At 39.8% G+C, this 18,841-nt stretch overlaps 1 protein-coding gene across 1 annotated transcript; it reads right to left on the minus strand.

The window, feature by feature from the left end:
* Positions 1-200: 200 nt before the first annotated feature.
* Positions 201-18,672, minus strand: elp3 (elongator acetyltransferase complex subunit 3). Its single transcript, XM_028984636.1, has 15 exons — positions 18,336-18,672; positions 17,845-17,944; positions 17,059-17,197; positions 16,895-16,965; positions 16,732-16,795; positions 16,541-16,609; positions 14,808-14,962; positions 10,857-11,018; positions 5,945-6,071; positions 5,377-5,570; positions 5,192-5,282; positions 5,039-5,104; positions 3,535-3,762; positions 707-788; positions 201-625 (listed from the first exon to the last, which is right to left on the minus strand). The coding sequence occupies exons 1-15, from the start codon at positions 18,355-18,357 to the stop codon at positions 549-551; spliced, it is 1,647 nt and encodes a 548-aa protein (XP_028840469.1). The 5' UTR covers positions 18,358-18,672; the 3' UTR covers positions 201-548.
* Between the last annotated feature and the right edge of the window lie 169 nt (positions 18,673-18,841).

Here is an 18,841-nt window from a genome sequence, read left to right on the forward strand (position 1 = left end):
CAAGATGAAACTCGCGAATACGCTCATTTTCCTCTGCTTCCTGTTCTAAATATTTTAATCCAGTTCCAGCTGGATTCCCAATTGCCTCACTTGAATTTCTTTCTGCATTTCCTTAAACGTGCTTCCAATTGGAGTATGTGTTCCTTTAAGGAATACTCACCTCGATATCCTCTATCGCTCACATACAGACATGCAAAACATTTGAGTTTGATGAATTTACTTTTATAAGTTTATACATTTATTGAAATGAGAAAATGCCATCAGATAAATCGCACAGGACCTTTCAAACGAGATCAAAAAATATATAGTTAATAAATAAGTTATTAGTGATAATAATATTTTCAAATAAACATACTTTATTTATCAAACATAGTTCTCTAATACATTTAAACCAGTTTGGGAGTTCACACAAAATGCATTTTGTAAAGAATATGAGGCAAGATTAATAAGAATTTGTCAATGCTTATATAAGATGATAACTTTAGCTAACATGTTCACCATGTAAAAATATCATTGTTTTATTTAGACCCATTTCTTTTCTGGAACAGTCACTCCAAACGTTTTATCATGTATGGCCCCTCCAGTTCGTAACCCATTTTCCTGTAGTAGTTCCTGGTACCCACTCCTAGGACATTTGAAGAAACAGAACATTTTATGTTTAATGACTAATACAGGAAATATAGGACAAAGTAAACAGGAGTCTGACCTGAAATTACAGCGAGTTTATAAGCGCCATGTTCCTCCCTGGCAATCCTCTCAGCTTCTTCCATCAGCATCATTCCAAAACCCTGTAAAACCACAAAAAAATGGCCATATAATGCTTAGAACACACTAAACAAACACAAGACCAGAGGATGCAAGTGTCGCAAAAGGGTGGAATTTAAGTGGATTGATTTTGGAATGAATCTATTAAACACCTCCAGCCCTCCTGTCTTTTCGTCAATGCCATCGTGTACAACCCATACATCACCGGTCTTGTAAACCTTCACCTTGGCTGGTTTCACTCTGGCCTGTCACAAATGACTCCTGCCACTCTTCTCCACCCATTCCACCCTGCCTTCATTTTTCTTCACCTCCCTTTTCCTCCCTAAGCTCCTGCTCCTTCACCAACTCTACTCCCTATATCCTGACTGCCATACACCTCTATTTGCCTGACTGATCATACTGATACTACTGTCTACTTTCATCATATCTCTGACTATCCTACTTCTTTTCCAACCTCTTCTTCAGGATATTCACCAGTACTTCATTGCACTACCAGGTTTCCTTGTCCTCTTTCTCTGTCCAGAGGTCACTCAGCATACTGACCATGGACCATGACCATGGTCATGGGAGAACAATATTGCCCAATATTCATAAAAAGAATTGTGATTATCATTTTTGCCATAATTGTGCAGCCCTTTTTATGAATATTGTAATCATGATTATTAATTATTTTAGGTAAAAAACATTTTATTGCACTTTCTATTTTAAACAAACAGTAAGTGAACAGTTCAAAATGAAACCTAAAAAAAAATAGAAAAAAAGTGTGTGTACAATCTCCAATTTTGGCTTGGAAAGCAGTGAAAGGTTTAAAGAAGACAGAAACTCATTGCTGAATTAATTTCATGGAATGTGTAAAATTGTAAAAAGGGTAAAAGGAAGAAAGAGGAAGACTGGAGTCAAAAAAGATAATGGGGTGTGACCACAATGAGTCACGTTAAATTTAGTGATGTTTGTTACCATTGTTCCTCTGTAAAATGAATAGGCTTCAATGAGAGGATGGAGGGATGAAAAAGAGAAAAAAAGAGAGATAAGAGGTATGAGTGGAAGGAGGTTAAATGTGGTTGAATATGTTAAGTTGACTTGACTTGACTTGACTTTGTTGAACAGGTACAATATATGGTGGTTAGAAGGCTGAGAGTGTGACCACTGTTGCTCTATAAAATGCATGGGGGTGAATTGAAGGATGGAGGGATGAAAAGAGGAATGGACGATAGGGGGGTAAATGGAGAAAGGTTGAATGTGGTTGATTTGCATAAATTGGTTGAATGGGTGAAATGTTTGTAGGTTGAAAGTGTGACCACTGTTGCTCTGTAAGATGCAAGGGAGGGAATTAGGACGATGGAGGGATGAAATGAGAAATGGAGGAGGGGGATGAGTGGAGACAGGTTAAATGTGGTTGAATACATTACACCTGGTTGAATGGGTGAAATGTGTGGAGGTTGGAGGTTGAAAGTGTGACTACTGATGCTCTGTAAATGGCATGGGAGTGAATTAGGACAATGAAGGAATGAAATGAGATATAGAGGAGAGGGGGATGAGTGGAGACAATTTAAATGTGGTCGAATTCGTTACATTGGTTGAATGGGTTATGGTTGGAAAGCTAAAAGTGTGACCTGTTGCTTTGTAAAAAGCATGGGAGTGAATAGGAGGATGGAGAGATAAAAACAGTGAGTAAGGAGGAGTGAGGAAGAAAAAGTGAAAGAGAAAATTAAGTTGACTTCATATGAAGGTTTGTATGTCAAAATGTTGAAATGTGAGTAATGGAGGACAGGTTAAATTCCAATTATAAGGGAATGGGGTAAAAGAAAGAATGAAAAATAGGTGGCAAGTCCATACCCAGAGGCATGGACACAAATTTTTGTAACATACAAGATGATAAAATAAAAACTTATGAAATGTTATGCATTGATTCTTCATTTGTTCATTATTACAGCCGCACTCAGCACAAAAGTCTGGCATTTTCACTTGTACAGTCAGAAGCGTACAGAAGCGTTGATAGATGAGCTTGGAACTAGAGCTGTAATTATTGGCTGCTCATCCGATCTACGCTTTCATTCACCCCCTGGTAGTTGGCTGACTATTGGTTGAGAAAGTGCTTGATTGGATATGTTTATATCACGGCAATCATCTTAATTTATTCGTGGCAGGCAAAATCAGGATGCTTAAAATGTGCTTAATTGTGCAATGCTGCAGTGGAAAGAGTGAGCAGCTTTCATTTCCTGGGAGCGCACATCACAGAAGATTTCACGTGGAAGACAAAGCAGTAAAGGCACAGCAGACTTAAAAGGGTTGGCATGAGCCAACCCTCGCATCTTCAAGACAGACTAACTGTGCTATTACGAGCATCCTAAATGTATGCATCACCACCTGTTATGGAAAAAAACAGCTTTGCAGAGTAGTACAGTACTCAGAAGATCATTAGAGGTGAGCTTCCCTCCACAAAGGACATCTACACCAAGTCACCACAGTCATCACAGTCACAAACTCTTCTAACTTCTACCAAGGGCAGACTGTAGTCTTCTGGTCCAGGACCAGATGCTGCAGTACAGCTTCTTCCCTCCACAAACCAGCACCACACTGACTTATAAGCACCTGCATTTTTTTAACTAGCTCAATGTATACTTCTGTATATATTTCTTTGTTAATGTTTCTACATATGCAATTTATTTACTTATATATCAATATGTTTGTCATACCACTGATGCGTGACAAGCCTTGCACACAAGAATTACACTCATATGCAGCAATTTGATTTATCTGCCCCTATACCTGGTGTTGGAATTTATTGGGGTCCCTGCTACTGACAGGTACAACACTCCCATAGACGTGCAGTTCCCGCACAATGGACGTGCCCCCTTTTAGCTCTGGACGGAAAGACTGAGGGGAGCAGCGTCGTAGCCGCAGCAGGCCAATCAGGATATCCTGCTCTGGATCCTCATATGATAGGAACGTCTCCCATCCTCCATTCGCTGCATAGTCTCGGCGAATAAGCTCTACCTGCAAAAATGAAAAGAACATTTCTGGTGCAGAATAAGTATCAACTTGCTGAACTAATGGAAAATGATAAAGAAATTTTGCCTTACAGGCCCATTAGGAATTATCCTGATGAAGTCCAATAACTGTAATATACTAATACTTCAGACATAACATTCATTTCTGTACATATATAAGTATAACAATACATATAGTTATACTTTATTAATCCCAAATTGCTTCTCTACATTTAACCATCACTCTTGGTGCGCAGTGAGCAGCCATGACAGGCGCCCGGGGAGCAGTCTGTGGGGACGGTGCTTTGCTGTGGCACCTCAGTGGCACCTTGGCAGACCGGGAACCTTCTGATTACGAGGCCGCTTCCTTAACCACTAGGCCACCACTGTCCATGCAGAATGACTGCAGAAGACCAAACTAGTGATGCAGTAGTCAAGCTGTGATATGATAAAAGCATGTATGTAGCAAGTAAAAGCATGTAATCAATAAAATGTAAAAAAGGTTAAAGTGTTAAAGCTATACTTGACCACAAAGCTTACTTGCTTGTAAATTTTAAAAGAGTCAGTCAGTCATTCATGACTACACACAGGTTCCATAATTAGGGTTTAAAATAGGATTCTAAAGGTCCAATTTAGGGCAGTTAATACTGGCATTGGGTTAAAAAATTACCAACTCTGTTTTGATTTTGTAAAAAAGTTCGAAGTCATGTTGTCATCTAAGCAGTCATGTAACGGTTTTAATGCTAGTGTGTCCATTTTTGATCAATCAGATTTGTGTATCGTCTACATACAAATGGATAGAAATGTCTTACATTTTCTTAAAATGGTTCATGACAGGATGGTGTAAAAGGAAATACCATAAGAGCCCTGGGGGACCCCCATAGTGATCAGGTCCCTAAGAGGACGTACAGTCATCCATTCTGACAGAAAACATCTGTTAAAAAAATAGAATCAGACTCTTAACTGCCACTGAGCAAAGCACCATTCCCACACACTAAGGATGATGGGTTAAATGCAGAGGACAAATTTTGTTGAGTGCACCATGTGCTATGCTTGCATCATAATGACAATCACTTCACTTTCACAAAGTTCCAGCCTGGAAATTAATGTTATAGTCAACCGTAGCCTGTTTGAGTTGGAAATAACATTCTAAACATTTCAGTCCTGACAGCTAGAGAGTGTTAAATACAACTCTACATCTCTACTTGCCTTTAAAAATGATTTAAAAATTGGGAAGAAGCCTATCATTTCCTCCACAATTTAGTTTCAGCAGTTGATTTTACCTGATATGGCTGCACTTTGTGGTGGATTTCTTGAATTCCCACTTCCCTGGTCCTCACATCACGACACTAAAGCAGGTAGGGAAAGCAAACATCTTCATGCTGTAGGCATGAAATATGAAGAGCTTTTAAAATCTGGCATAGAAAGGTCCTGACCTCAGTGCCCATGTCCTTCATCCTGGCCAGTGCAAGCTCTCTCAGGTTTCCATGCTCTACGCCTGAGCTGACCAGGGGCATGGGGATGTCCCTATTGAACAGAAAAAGAATGTAGAATGAATTAACTTTAGGACAAAAGGATAGGATACTTTAGGATATGGTCACACTAGGCTAGTAAAGGGCACCTCTGAACCCTGTACACACGTGTCCAGGGGGGCACTAGGGCCAGGATCCTGGCTATGAGGTCCACCAGGGCACTGGGTGAGCAGCTCTTGTATCGGCCGGTCTTCCACAGCTCATAAAGCCCAGTTCCGCGAATTACGAGTGTAGGGTAGAGTTTCAGTCCATCAGGTCGAAATAGAGGGTTCTCAAAAAACTCCTATAAAGAGATGGACCACAAATTACATAATTTCTTACTTTATAATATAGAACTTTTCAAATACATTCAACATGTAACATAGAATGCCTAACATGTAAACAACCGCAGTAATACCCACACCAAGCCTCAGATGAAAAAATGAATAAATGAAACAAAACTAAATAAAAACAATAATTTATGCTGTTTCTGCCAAGTCACTTTGTTTTTGATAATGAAGGCCAAACCAATAAAAATTCAGCTTCACAACTGCCTACTGTGACTTGGAAAAATCTGTCTGAATATCCGGTAGGGAATAGATTAGAAACAACAATAACAATTTTGACTGATGAAATTGAAAAGGGCAAAACTACTACTGATCCAACAGCCTTACTCACAATGAACTGCTCCACATCTCGCTCCATTCCCACATTTGGCAGGTCAGGCATCATGTGAGACACCACTTTGAAGCCGGCATCTTTGGCCAGATGGAAAGACTCACACACAGACCTGACTGTGTGACCCCTGAAAAGGAAGAAGATAACATCAGTATTCACATTATTAAAATGATTAGAATTTTTAGACAAAACCAGACACTAATTACTCATAATACTATAATTAGTGTTCCATTCTAGGACCACTATAATTCTTAATTTACATAAATTAAACTGACACTAATATATAGACAACTAACTAACTAACTCTCTTACTATCCATAAAAGCTGAATCTACATCTGAGCTGCTGGGAGAAAATGATGAAGCAATCTTTCGATGCACTTTCTTTGCAATGAAGTGGAAAATACAACTCAACGTGTTGTCAGAAACAAGAAACAAATCAGACAGTCTTCAGTGTCTGGAATGTATTACAGTGATGAGATTGTCATTATGATTCACAGCACAGCACACAGTGCACACAGTGAAATGTGTCCTCTGCTTTTAACCCATCACCCTGAGTGAGCAGTGGGCAGCCATGACAGGCGCCCGGGGAGCAGTGTGGGGGGACGGTGCTTTGCTCAGTGGCACCTCAGTGGCACCTTGGGCCGCTTCCTTAACTGCTATGCCACCACTGACTGCCCCAATATATGTAGAGCATTCTAGAGTACATGAGGTACAATAACTAGTTTTAATTGTGAAATGAGTTTGACAAAAAAGAAATTAAAATGCTGTCAACAGAAATTTGACTTAGGGCTTCACGGTATAAATGGTATGGACAAAGGGACAGGTTTTGATTATACCAGCCTACCACATAAATATCTGCTCCTCGCAAAAATGACAGTCGCATCACCTGCACGAATCCACACCTACTTGCAGTACGAACCATTAGTTTTAGGCAAGGTTTCCTTATGGGTCCACTTTCAGAAGAATTGTCCAGATAGTGTTTTATCCGGTATACGGTTATGCTATATGTTATGTTGTATATGTAAAACGTTTTTTATACAACTTCCTGCTGCAGTGACTTTGCTATGGACCTATTGTACCTTTGAAAAAATAGCTACATTTAAATTTACTTCAAATTTACTATCAAATTACAAACCGCAATATATACAGTCTACAGTCTATGGTTAAATTTAGATCACAAGTCCTAACTTGACTAGACTAAAATGAGGATGGATGTGACTAAGACAAATATAAAACAAAGAAAGAAAGATAGACAGATAGATAGATAGCCCTAGGCTATTATTTTTAGGCCCACATTATTATTATTATTATTATCAGAAACGGTAGGTAGGCCTATTATCATTACTAGGCTATTGTTATAATTGGCAGTAGCACTAGACTTATAATGTGAGCTTGCAGACATTATTATTATTATTATTATTATTATTATTATCATCATCAGTATAGGCCTATTATCATTACTAGGGAATTGGCACCAGACCTCTGATATTAATTCATGCTTTATTATTGGTATTATTACTAGGCCTAATAGTATGCATCATCTGCATTTTTACAGAAGCTTGCAGGTATTTAGTTTTGAGTGAATCATTTTTGAAAAACCTGCCTCACACAAATATGTCAACGCGAAAGGAAGGAGAATCTTAAAGGCGACGTCACAGAGTTCAGGATATTGCTGCATCGATGCTGCCCAGAATGACGAAAGAGGGCCGGAGCTAAGGAGTTCCTTCAGTCTTCAGCTCAATAAGCTGTTCCTGCATATCAATTGATAGCTCGTTTTCTGTGCACACAAACGGATATCGAACCCACGCAAAAGAGCGTTAATCCTCTTTAAAGTACGTCACAAACTGTTTTCTCATTGCCGACAGGTGCTCAGAATAAATATGGAGGAGAAACCGTGTGACGTTCCTGCCTCAGTGATAAAGCCTGCAAGGCTGGGGAACATGTCGCAGTTCCCTCGACTGATGCGGCCATGCCAGAGGTCTAGATTTTGTGTGAAGGCGTGCACTTTGTCTGCAAGGTCTTGCAAAGACAGGTTGAGGCTGTTCAAGCGTTCAAATATATCGACCGAATAGGACAGAGACGCAGCCACACAGTGTCATCCAGATGCTTCGCAAGATCTGATTTGATTTCTGTCAAAAACCACTTCACCTCCCCTCGCATCTCATACAACCGCTGTAACACCAGCCCCTGGAGAGCCAGCGAACTTCAGTGTGCAGAAGCAGCTGTTCATGCCCTGACCCCATCTCCTGGCAGAGTGTTTAGCGGCCGTGATTTGATGAGATTGGTTCAGCACGGAGTCAAAAAGAACCTGCATTTTTTAGCAGCAAGTGCTTCACAATGAACCATGCAATGTGTCCATTTCACAAGTGGAGCTACTTGCTGAACATGAGCATCTAGGCCACACTCACGCCCAGTCATTTCCTGAGCACCATCCATGCATGGGCCAATGCATCGGTCCCAAGACAAACCATTTTCATGGCTAAAAATATCAAGGACATTGAAAATGGCTTCTCCTGTGGTGTGTGACTGAAGAGGCCGGCAAAACAGGATATTCTCCTCCTCGTCACGCAGAAACCTGACATAGGTGAGGAGCTGTGCCTGCCCAGCAATATCAGTGCGTAGTAAGGACTCTTTTTTCACGAGACTATCAGTTGCGCTCTGATATCATTGGACATGTCTACAATTCTCCTAGCGACTGTGCCATTGGACAGCGGTACTGCACCGAGTATCATTATTCTGCATGTGAGAGTCTGGACGATTGTATGCAGTTTACCCAGTTTACTGATTCTTTTGGACACTACATACCATGCCAGCACCTTGGCACTCACGACACACTGAGGTCTCAGATCAGCCATGACTGTAAAGCCATGCAGGACAGGCGAGGCCTACAGAGGGTGGTTCGATCAGCTGAACGCATCATCTGTACCAAGCTCCCTTCAATCCATCACTTTGCACAATCTCTGCTCTTTTTACTTATAAATAGTCTTTTACTCATTTGCACACCTTCACCCTACCTGTTACACATATTTTATGTTAAAGACGTAAAAGTGTAATATTTGGTTATGTTTGCAATATTTGCATATTGGTCTTCATTGTTTACTTGCAATATTTGCAATACTGTGGTCTGTAGCAGTCGTTAAAGCATTTCACTGCATTTCATACAGTGTATGATTTGAATTTGAAACTGCAGACATGCTTCATCGTACCTTCGAAGCTGGTGGTACGTCGTTTGGCTTGTTAGTACTCACAAGAACTTTCTCCATTTTTGTTATGTGTTTTCAATAAAGTTTAGGGAATAATGATCTTTAATTAAACCAACAAAATTATTATTTTGCAGACAATTCAGACTTTATTTTAATACTTAATGATTGTAGTGTGTGTGTGTGTGTGTCTTAGTCACGTGGGTAGATTTAGCCAAGTGTAGCTACTACCTAGAAGTTAAAAAAAATGACTGGCTAGGGCTGAGATTTGATCTAAACTTTAAAAAGGAATGTTTGTGGGTTTAGTCTTTAAAAAGACTGTTGGGGTTTTGTCCTATGTAAATTGAGATTGATAACAGATTCGTGAGAGCTGGCACAAGCGAACTTGGCAAGAGACTAGACTAGAGTGAATGGAGAGCTGTGTCATGAGTCAATTTAAATGCAGTGATTTATTTTAGACACAAAGCCAACCTCCTTACTATTATTCCCCTCTAAATACACCCCACCATTATCCTATAATTGGGTGAGCTCATTACGGAAGGGAGGAAAATCTGGAAATGCCTGCATAAATGTATACATGAATATACATAATTCCCCCATCAACATTCCTCCATAGCACACATAGCGTATTTCAATGGAGGGCCTTTAAGGGGGCCATGAATGGTGTGTATGTACATTTGGGTTAGATTATTAAATTATTATTAAATTAAATTGGGGGATGGTAGTAGCCTAGTGGGTAACACACTTGCCTAAGAACCAGAAGACTACAGAGTCACAGGTTCAAATCTCACTTCCTTCACTTGTGTCTCTGAGCAAGACACTTAACCCTAAATTGCTCCAGGGGGGGACTGTCCCTGTAACTACTGATTGTAAGTTGCTCTGGATAAGAGTGTCTGATAAATGCTGTAAATGTAAATGTAAATTATGCAAAATGTCAAAGAAAGTCTCCAACTCGGAGAAGAGATGCCCCTGGATGAGATGCCCCTTCCAGTGAGAGCAGATGGTTAATAAACCAAAGTTGGCACTAGAGACACAAATATTTGACAAGAGGCTTAGCAGACCTAGCTAGGTGAACAGCCCAGAACATGGACCACACACACCCTGTGAATTCACATCTTACTTGAGGCACAGAGCTGAAGGTAGACAGCTGGAAGTAGCCTCAATGTGGAAAGGAGGTGGGTGAAAATCTGAACAGTTATTTATTGTTTCCTTATTGATTATTGTTTTAAGCCTTTCAGGGTTGTCATACATTTAGTTTAATAATAATAGCACAATATGCATTCAATGCATTTTAGAAATAATTCCAATATAATGACCTTTAAAAAGCTCTTTATGATCAGTGTACCTTGCATCTGCTCTGGTTAGGGTGGTAGTAGCCTAGTGGGTAAGACACTCGCCTGTGAACCAGGAGACCCAGGTTCAAATCCCACTTACTACCATTGTGTCCCTGAGCAAGACACTTAACCTTAAGTTGCTCCAGGGAGACTGTCCCTGTAACTGATTGTACGTCGCTCTGGATAAGGGCGTCTGATAAATAATGTAAATGTAAATGTAAACAGTTCTCCAGTTTAATAATTAGTCATTAAACAAGCCTTTCTGAAAATTCTCTCAATTCTTGGAAGTCAGTAAAGGACTATTTGCAATGTGGGAGCACTGTGATGTTTAATGAAAGCATTATGTAAAACAATTCATGAACGATGGAAACTCTGACCTGTTAGTGTCACGTGCAACATCCTCATAGACGCTCTGCACTCCAATCTCCAGTCTTGTACAGCCATAAGTTAGCATGTCACTAAGGTGTCGCTTCAAGCAGTAGTCTGGCCGTGTCTCAATGGTGATGCCAACACACTTGGTCTTACTGCATTCTGAGTACCTGAAAAAACAGGAATCAAACAGGGTTTCTGTAGTTTTAAGGAAGCCAAAGACTTAAGACCTCTTTTAAGGCCACTTTGATTAAATTTAAGACCCTACATTTCTCCAAGGGCCAAAGAATTTTTTTTCAAAAACAGGTACATTTTAAGAAACATGTACTATGTGTAGTATATAGGAACTGCTGGATATATGTGGGATATTTTCTGATTTTATGTGCTGAAACAAATTTGTATTTGTCCATATTCATTCCCACCTGGGACGCGGTTGTGATTTGTAAAAATATGCAGGGAGCACTGTTGTACAGGGTGGGTGTGACTGAATGGCAAACGAAAACGAAATATGAACTGTGGTGTGGTGTTTGGATGTGAAAAGTAATAAGCCCCCTGCAACAATAAATACTCTGTATTTATTTGGCTCACCACCTGCCACGGAAGCACAAGAGTTAGACCCAGAGATTTATATATATTGTATATGTGGTCACAATCACCTAACGACAGTGGCCGAGATTTGCAAATCAAGTTAACGTTTTATCAAAAACCATTTAATGCATTTATTTATAACATGCGAAAACCTTTAACCAATCACTCAAACTAATTTACAAGCAGCAAATCATACAAAAAGAATGGGTAATATAGAGCAGAAGTTTGTGTTTGCTGACCGCTCATTTACCAGCTCAACCAGATTAAAATGAAAGAAATTAATTTACATTTCTACATCTCAGTCCATGTACTCATAATACAAATCGCATCATTTTGTGTTCATGTAAACGGCACTGCGATTGTGAACCTGGAAGTGTGCAGTGCGCAGAGACCAGTGGATTACTGACAAATTGAAGGCTTGTGTCATTTGATTTTGAAAAAAAAAATTATTGTACTCATTATTCCTGATTCAATAATATCAGATAGCGACTGCAGAATTTACCAGTCAAAAAATGCCAAATACATATTAGAAATTCGCCAAAATATTTAGAGGTTACCTGTAAATAAATGTATTGGGTCTGCAGTATTTTTAAGGCCTAGGGTTAGACTCTAATTTAAGGATTGCTGGTCTTTTCTAATTATATTTACGGCCTTAATTGTGAAAAATCCACTTTTAAGGATCCGCAGAAACCCTGATCAAATATACAAATGATGTGCCAATGAACTCTCTGCCATTTGAAAAAATACAAAGCAGCTTTGTTTTAGAGTAATGCAATCTATGCAGCACCTTGTACTGATAATGTACAATGTGAGCTACTAGAACAACCATGGACCCACAACAGTGACTCCTACCAACGATCTGGTAATCTTTCAGAGTTCAAATCAATCAAGCAAGCTTTATTTATACGGCACTTTTTACATTGCCTGAATCTCTGGCTTAAGCTTCTACAATAGAATCATAAGAATTACTGAAAGAGCCAGCAAACTTAGATATTAACAGGAGGGAGCAGGGGGTCCTTGAGAAAAGGGTGGGTGGGAGATATACAATCAAAATGTGGAGAATTTTCAATTGGTTATTAATGTGCAAATCCAAAAATATTCTGATATCCCTCTCTATCCAGACAGCGAATGCCCCATTTAACTGTGATTGCAAGAATGAATGTTTTTGACATATAGGAGCATGTAAGGAGAAACTGGGAACCCAGCAAGCCACTTTTATCTGAGTCAGTATCCTCACGTTTTGATGTATTGACTTGGGCAGCTGGGCTGGAGTTAGAAAACAGAAGAGCAAAAAGTAAAGACATTTAAACATTTACATTTATGGCATTTACCAGACGCCCTTATCCAGAGAGACTTACACTCAGTAGTTACAGGGACAGTCCCCCCTGAAGCAACTTTGGGTTAAGTGTCTTGCTCAGGGACACAATGGTAGTAAGTGGCATTTGAACCTGGGTCTTCTGGTTCATAGGCGAGTGTGTTACCCAACGATTTTAGAAAGAAATGAGAGGAGGGAAACTGGTCTGTAGTTGTTGATGTCAGTAGGATCAGCAGTGGGTATCTTTAGGATTTTGAAGGTGTATGGTACATGGCCAGATGACATTGATCTGTTTATGATATAAGAAATTAAAGGGATGAGGACAGGGGAGATGGTTTGAAGCACTGCAGAAGGGATTGGATCTAGTGGACAGGTGGTTGGGTTGCCTATAGATATTATCTGAATGATTTCATCAGATGTGACCTTGGAAAATTGATCTAGAGTCGTTTTCAGAGGGAAGAGTAGGATTAGAGGTGGAGAATGTCTCACAGATTTTCCCTCCGAAGAAGTTGGCAAAATCATCAGCTGTTAGGGAAGACGGGGCAGGGGGAGTGGGAGGGTTGAGGAGGGATAAGAAGATGTTGTGGAGTTTTTGAGGGTTGTGGGCAGAGGCTTCTAGTTTTGCTTTGTAGAAAGCAGTTTTAGCAGCAGTGAGGTTAGTGGAAAATGTGCACAGAAGACTCTGGTAATACAGTAGGTCTGAGTCAAGCTGTGATTTCTTGTATTTTCTCTCCGCTGCTCGAAGAACTCTTCGATTACTGCACAATGTATCGGAGAGCCAGGGCGCACGGGGAGAAGTATTTTTGGGTTTTGTTGATAGAGGACAGAGGTGATCCATGGAAAGGGAAAGTGAGGTGAGGAGAGAGTTAGTAGCTGTGTCTAGAACTGTATTGTACACCACTTCAACAATCTCACCAAAAAAACAGCCCCCCAGTTTTTGGAGAAATTATGTAAACCAAAAAGCAAACCATTATAATTTTTTGGGATTGTCCTGCTGTCAAAGATTATTGGGTAGAAGTTCACAATGTGTTACAAAAATATTTTTGCCTGTCAAAAATCTGAACAGTAAGATTCTACAGGGTGGGCCATTTCTATGGATACACCTTAATAAAATGGGAATGGTTGGTGACATTGAACACAGTTTATAAGTGGTCAGAAACTTGTAAATAACTCATGAAAGAATAAAGTTATGTTAAAACCAAGCACACCATTGTTTTTCTTGTGAAATTAATACATTAATAAATACATTTGATGTGTCACATGACCCTCTTCCTATTGAAAAAACAAAAGTTGGCTCCAAGATCACCGACTTCAAAATGGCCACTATGGTCACCACCCATCTTGAAAAGTTTGCCCCCTCACATATAATAATGTGCCACAAACAGGACGTTAATATCCCCAACCATTCCCATTTTATTAAGGTGGATCCATATAAATGGCCCACCCTGTAGATTCTGAAAATAATCATCAAGAATGGTTGAAACAAGATAATTATCTAATGAATATCTTAGTGGTAAGGAGTAAAAAAACAACTGTGTTGTTGGATCAACATTACAACACACATTTATAAAATGTAGATTATTACGGCACATTTACATTTACAGCATTTATCAGACGTCCTTATCCAGAGCGCCTTACAATCAGTAGTTACAGGGACAGTCCCCCCCTGGAGACACTCAAGGTTAAGTGTCTTGCTCAGGGACACAATGGTAGTAAGTGGGATTTGAACCTGGGTCTCCTGGTTCACAGGCGAGTGTCTTACCGACTAGGCTACTACATGTTAATCAGTGGAAAGGTTTTCAATGTAGTTTCGCGTGGCACAGTAGTACACAAGTTAAAATGTGTTGAACTTTGACTGCAGCGCACTATGATGTATTCCAATGGAATCTAAGTGGTCTACTGTTCATCCTCAAAACACACACACACACACAAAGTCAGCATTTTTGGATTTGTGCACAGGCTCCCCACTGCAGGTTGTAAATTTTGCAATATGGTATATCAGGCAAAACTGCACTGAGAATAAGCACTGAGGAACATAGCAATAAAGAAAACTCACCTGACTGCTTCAGCCACATTGTTGGAAGTGTGGCCGGACAGTGCATCATGGAGGTTCTTGATGAAGTAGTCTCTGTAATCCTCTGGCAAGGCCATGAAGGTACCACCCATTACAATGAACTCCACCTTATCTACACTGTGGCCCAGCTGCTTCAGCTTTCAGTCACCAAAAACAGAGTCAGAACTGATATCTCAAATGAAAAATCCAATTTCACTCAATTCTGTATCTCTGAACAACCACATGGGGGCAGTGATGGCCTAGCAGTTAAGGAGGCGTATATCACAAATTTTATGCTTTTTTTTTTAAAGACATAATGTTTTTAATTTCATGTATTTACTATGATATGATTAATTAAAACACTACTGAAAATACACGGTGATAATGTATGAAAATGAGGCATCGTATTGTATATACATATAAAAAAGTAAAATTGTTTTTTTTTTGTCAATGTGATACATAGCACCACACAGCAGAGTGCACAATAGGGTGACAGTAGCCTAGTGGGTAAGAGACTTGCCCAAGACCACAAAGCCACTTTCTATCATTGCAAGACACTTAACCCTGAGTTGCTATCCCTGTAACTACTGATTGTAAATAACTCAGGTTAAAGTTACTTACAATGTCTGCTAAATTCTGTAAATTTAACCCATCACCCTTAGTGACCAGTGGGAAGCAATGAAAGGCGTCCCGGGAACAGTGTGTGTACCTTGCTAAGGGAACCTCAGTAGCACCTTGACATTTCAGGATTTGGCTGTGGGTTCTGCTTCCTTAAAGTTCCCTTATTATGATTTTTTTTTGCTTTTATGCAGGTCTTAGTGGTCCTCTAATTCTGAATCTGAAGTCTTTCTGAAATTCAGCTGTGGTGCAGAATTACAGCCACTTCTAGTGAGTCACACAATGACATTTCCCCAGGACGTGCCGTTTCGGTGTCTGTAGCTTTCCAATGAGGTGGAGAGAAGCTGGACAAGGAGGAGAGCATCCTATAGAAGTGAGCAGGCATTCACGGAAATGATCTCTGAACGTTGAAGCAAAATGACAGCGTGATAGCTTCTTCCCACAAGCCATCAGGCTCCTGAACACACTACCTGCACTCATACCTCCCCCCACACACACTCGCACTGTGGACTAACTCTGTTGCACCTCTGCACTTTACACCTCATTGCTGCAACTATGCACACGCTGCTTCATGTTGCACTGAAACCAATAACTGTACTATCACTACTGTTATTTATTTGCACAGTCTAAACATGTATATATCACTGGTCACTTTTTAACACTTCATTTTTAGCTAAAATGTATATTCTGTATCCTATTTATTTATATATTGTATTTCATGTGCCGCATCTGTTTTTTGTTGTCTACTTTTATGTTGCACTGTGTAAACTGGAGCCACGTCTTCTCGTCTCTCTGTATATCTGCACAATATATAGAAGAGATGACAATAAAGTTTACTTGAACTTGAAATGACCAAATAAACACCTATCACCATTTCTAGCCACTGCAGGACCATAGACAGGCTAGGGAAACTCGTGTTAATGTTAAATAATCTCACAAAAAGACATTTTTATAATAGGGAACTTACTGTAACTGTTAGGTCACCACTGCCCCCTATATAATTTAATATAATTACACTTAATGTTCTCAAAGAGATAAACTGCCCACTGACAGCAGACAATTAACAGAAATGGAAGGAAGAACAGACAAAAAAAAAGAATGAAAAGGCAGCTCCTCACCTGTTCAACTCTGTGTCTTGTCTGGAGGTAGGGGTCGTAGTGTGCTCGAATGGCTCTCATTGATGTAGGCTGATCACGCCAAAATCAACAAATTAGCTATTTATTTGGTCTTCAGATGAAAACAGAATATATTTTACATTGTCTTGGTTCAGAAAAGTCTTTTATAAATTGAACTGGTCATGTGAAAATACCTCATATCCTGTATACGACTGTGTTGAATATTCAAAATCAGAATCTGGACCACCAGGACAATAGCTAGAACATAATCATAAGACCGGTGAATCAATCAATGTATTCAAGAAATGAGTAAACTAATGGGATCGTGCAAAGTGTGACATAATGAGAAGAACTTACATACAGATATTCCCTGTGAAGCTGATGTGAGGACAGCGATGAGGTTTGCACATTACTGCAACAACAGCAATCTTCCAAAAAATATTATGAACATTAGATGGTATCACATTCTATCACAAAAAACACTGTTAGAAATACATTAATAATAAAGTACAGTTATTCACCCCACTGGCAGTACGGATGGGTTTAGCCCTCAATTTAGGTACCAGGGCACTTCGATACTTTGGAGGCACTGCTGCAATTATGTCAACCAAACGTGGCTGAGCAGAGAGACCATATCTGGCCGAGGCCTTCGTCTTCACCCTGGGTGGACAAAAACCAGGGATGCAAAACAACTGACGAAACCAAAAAAATGTTCGTCACTACAAACTACAATAATAAAGTGATAAAGTGAAGTGATTGTCACATGTGATACACAGCAGCACACGGTGCACAGCACACGGTGCACACAGTGAAATTTATTTAACCATCACCCTGAGTGAGCAGTGGGCACCCTGAGTGGCAGGCGCCCGGGGAGCAGTGTGTGGGGACGGTACTTTGCTCAGTGGCACCTCAGCACGCTTCCTTAACCGCTAGGCCACCACTGCCCCATACGGTTATGAAAACAATATAGGTCCTATAACTGATCCCTGGGGTGCTGCATAACATTTCACACTCAGTCTGGATGTTCAGAATTTCCACTTCCAGATCAACAGTTTGAGACAAGTCAGTCAACTAAAATTTGTGATCATATCAGACTATTCCTTTACATAACACCAAAACAAGATATCGAACCTGCTTCAAAATAGACTATAAAATACACAAATACAATAGATATGTATAGAAACGTATGCAGATACGCTGCTAAAATCACAGACCAGATCAACAAGATACATCATCTTTCAAATAATAATAATTCGAAATGAATCACAATAAGATGAAAGCTGCAGTGTGAGTAGAAGTGGACTAACTTGTTCAGATTGATGTCTTTGCCCTGCTCGTGAGCCTCCACAAGTTGCTTGATTACATCCGCAATGGTCATCATCATAAGTTCTGCCCGGCTGAGTTCACCTGATGGGTCCGAGGAAGAAGACGAGAATCAGAAAAAGCTCGCTCATCTATAACCAGAGGCTGCTCCATGATACATAACACCTCAAAGAGACTAATTATACACCTATAATATACTATAATATAATATAAAGTACTGGAGTAAAACACTGTAAAGCCATTTCATGAACACGTGTTCTACAAAAAACTTTCACCAAACTCTTCCTGATCCTCTTTCGACTACAGCCCCATGGTTAAAGCTCAATAATATCCATATACATTTATTGCAACAATATATAAACAATATATTGGCAAGATCCGATAGAGTAAAACAAGTGTAGCAAGCTAGCTTGTAAAATGGCTAAAATGTTCACGTAGTCTGGATTTTTATGCTTAAAATATGTAAATGACTTACTTTTCTTTTTTGGCTTCCCCATGACAACGAGATGTATCACCCGTAACTCTAACTCAGGCTGGGGAGCAGAAAAAATATCATTTAATTTCTCTCAGCCTCTCCGGGCCAACGCGATGGCGCATGCTCGAATTTTGTGCTGCGTCCTAATAACCTCTCTGCACTCTACAACCAAACTGCGGAAACTTTATAACTTCTCCGTGCTCGGTCGAAGACCGTATGCATTTATTGTCCAGAAATGCATGATGCAGTGTTCGACTCTTTGTGTTTCGTGAATTATGAACCAGTTGACAGTGAACATTTTAACGGGACATAAAATTGTGAGTATTGAAACGCAGGCCGGATCTGAACCGGAACCGGAAATACGTAGAGATGCATGTGTCCAAACTTCGCTGGAACACAAACAAGAAAGTCAGTTCCACATAAAACAGAAGGAATGTTGGTTATTTCATGTTGATCTTGCTCACTTTGTACAGCACCATAAATATATGGATGCAGCACTACAATAA

Source organism: Denticeps clupeoides, chromosome 6 (assembly GCF_900700375.1).
Source record: "Denticeps clupeoides chromosome 6, fDenClu1.1, whole genome shotgun sequence".
In the NCBI taxonomy this organism is placed as follows: Eukaryota; Metazoa; Chordata; class Actinopteri; order Clupeiformes; family Denticipitidae; genus Denticeps; species Denticeps clupeoides.

What these genes read in the sequence shown, in the direction of transcription:
- elp3 (XM_028984636.1), bottom strand. Translation starts at nt 18,357, where the DNA reads ATGGGGAAGCCAAAAAAGAAAA. An exon ending in AATGTGGCTGAAGCAGTCAG is followed by an intron (nt 11,019 to 14,807) that starts GTGAGTTTTCTT and finishes CTGTTTTTTCAG; the next exon opens with GTACTCAGAATGCAGTAAGA. An exon ending in CGTGTGTACAGGGTTCAGAG is followed by an intron (nt 5,283 to 5,376) that starts GTGCCCTTTACT and finishes TCTGTTCAATAG; the next exon opens with GGACATCCCCATGCCCCTGG.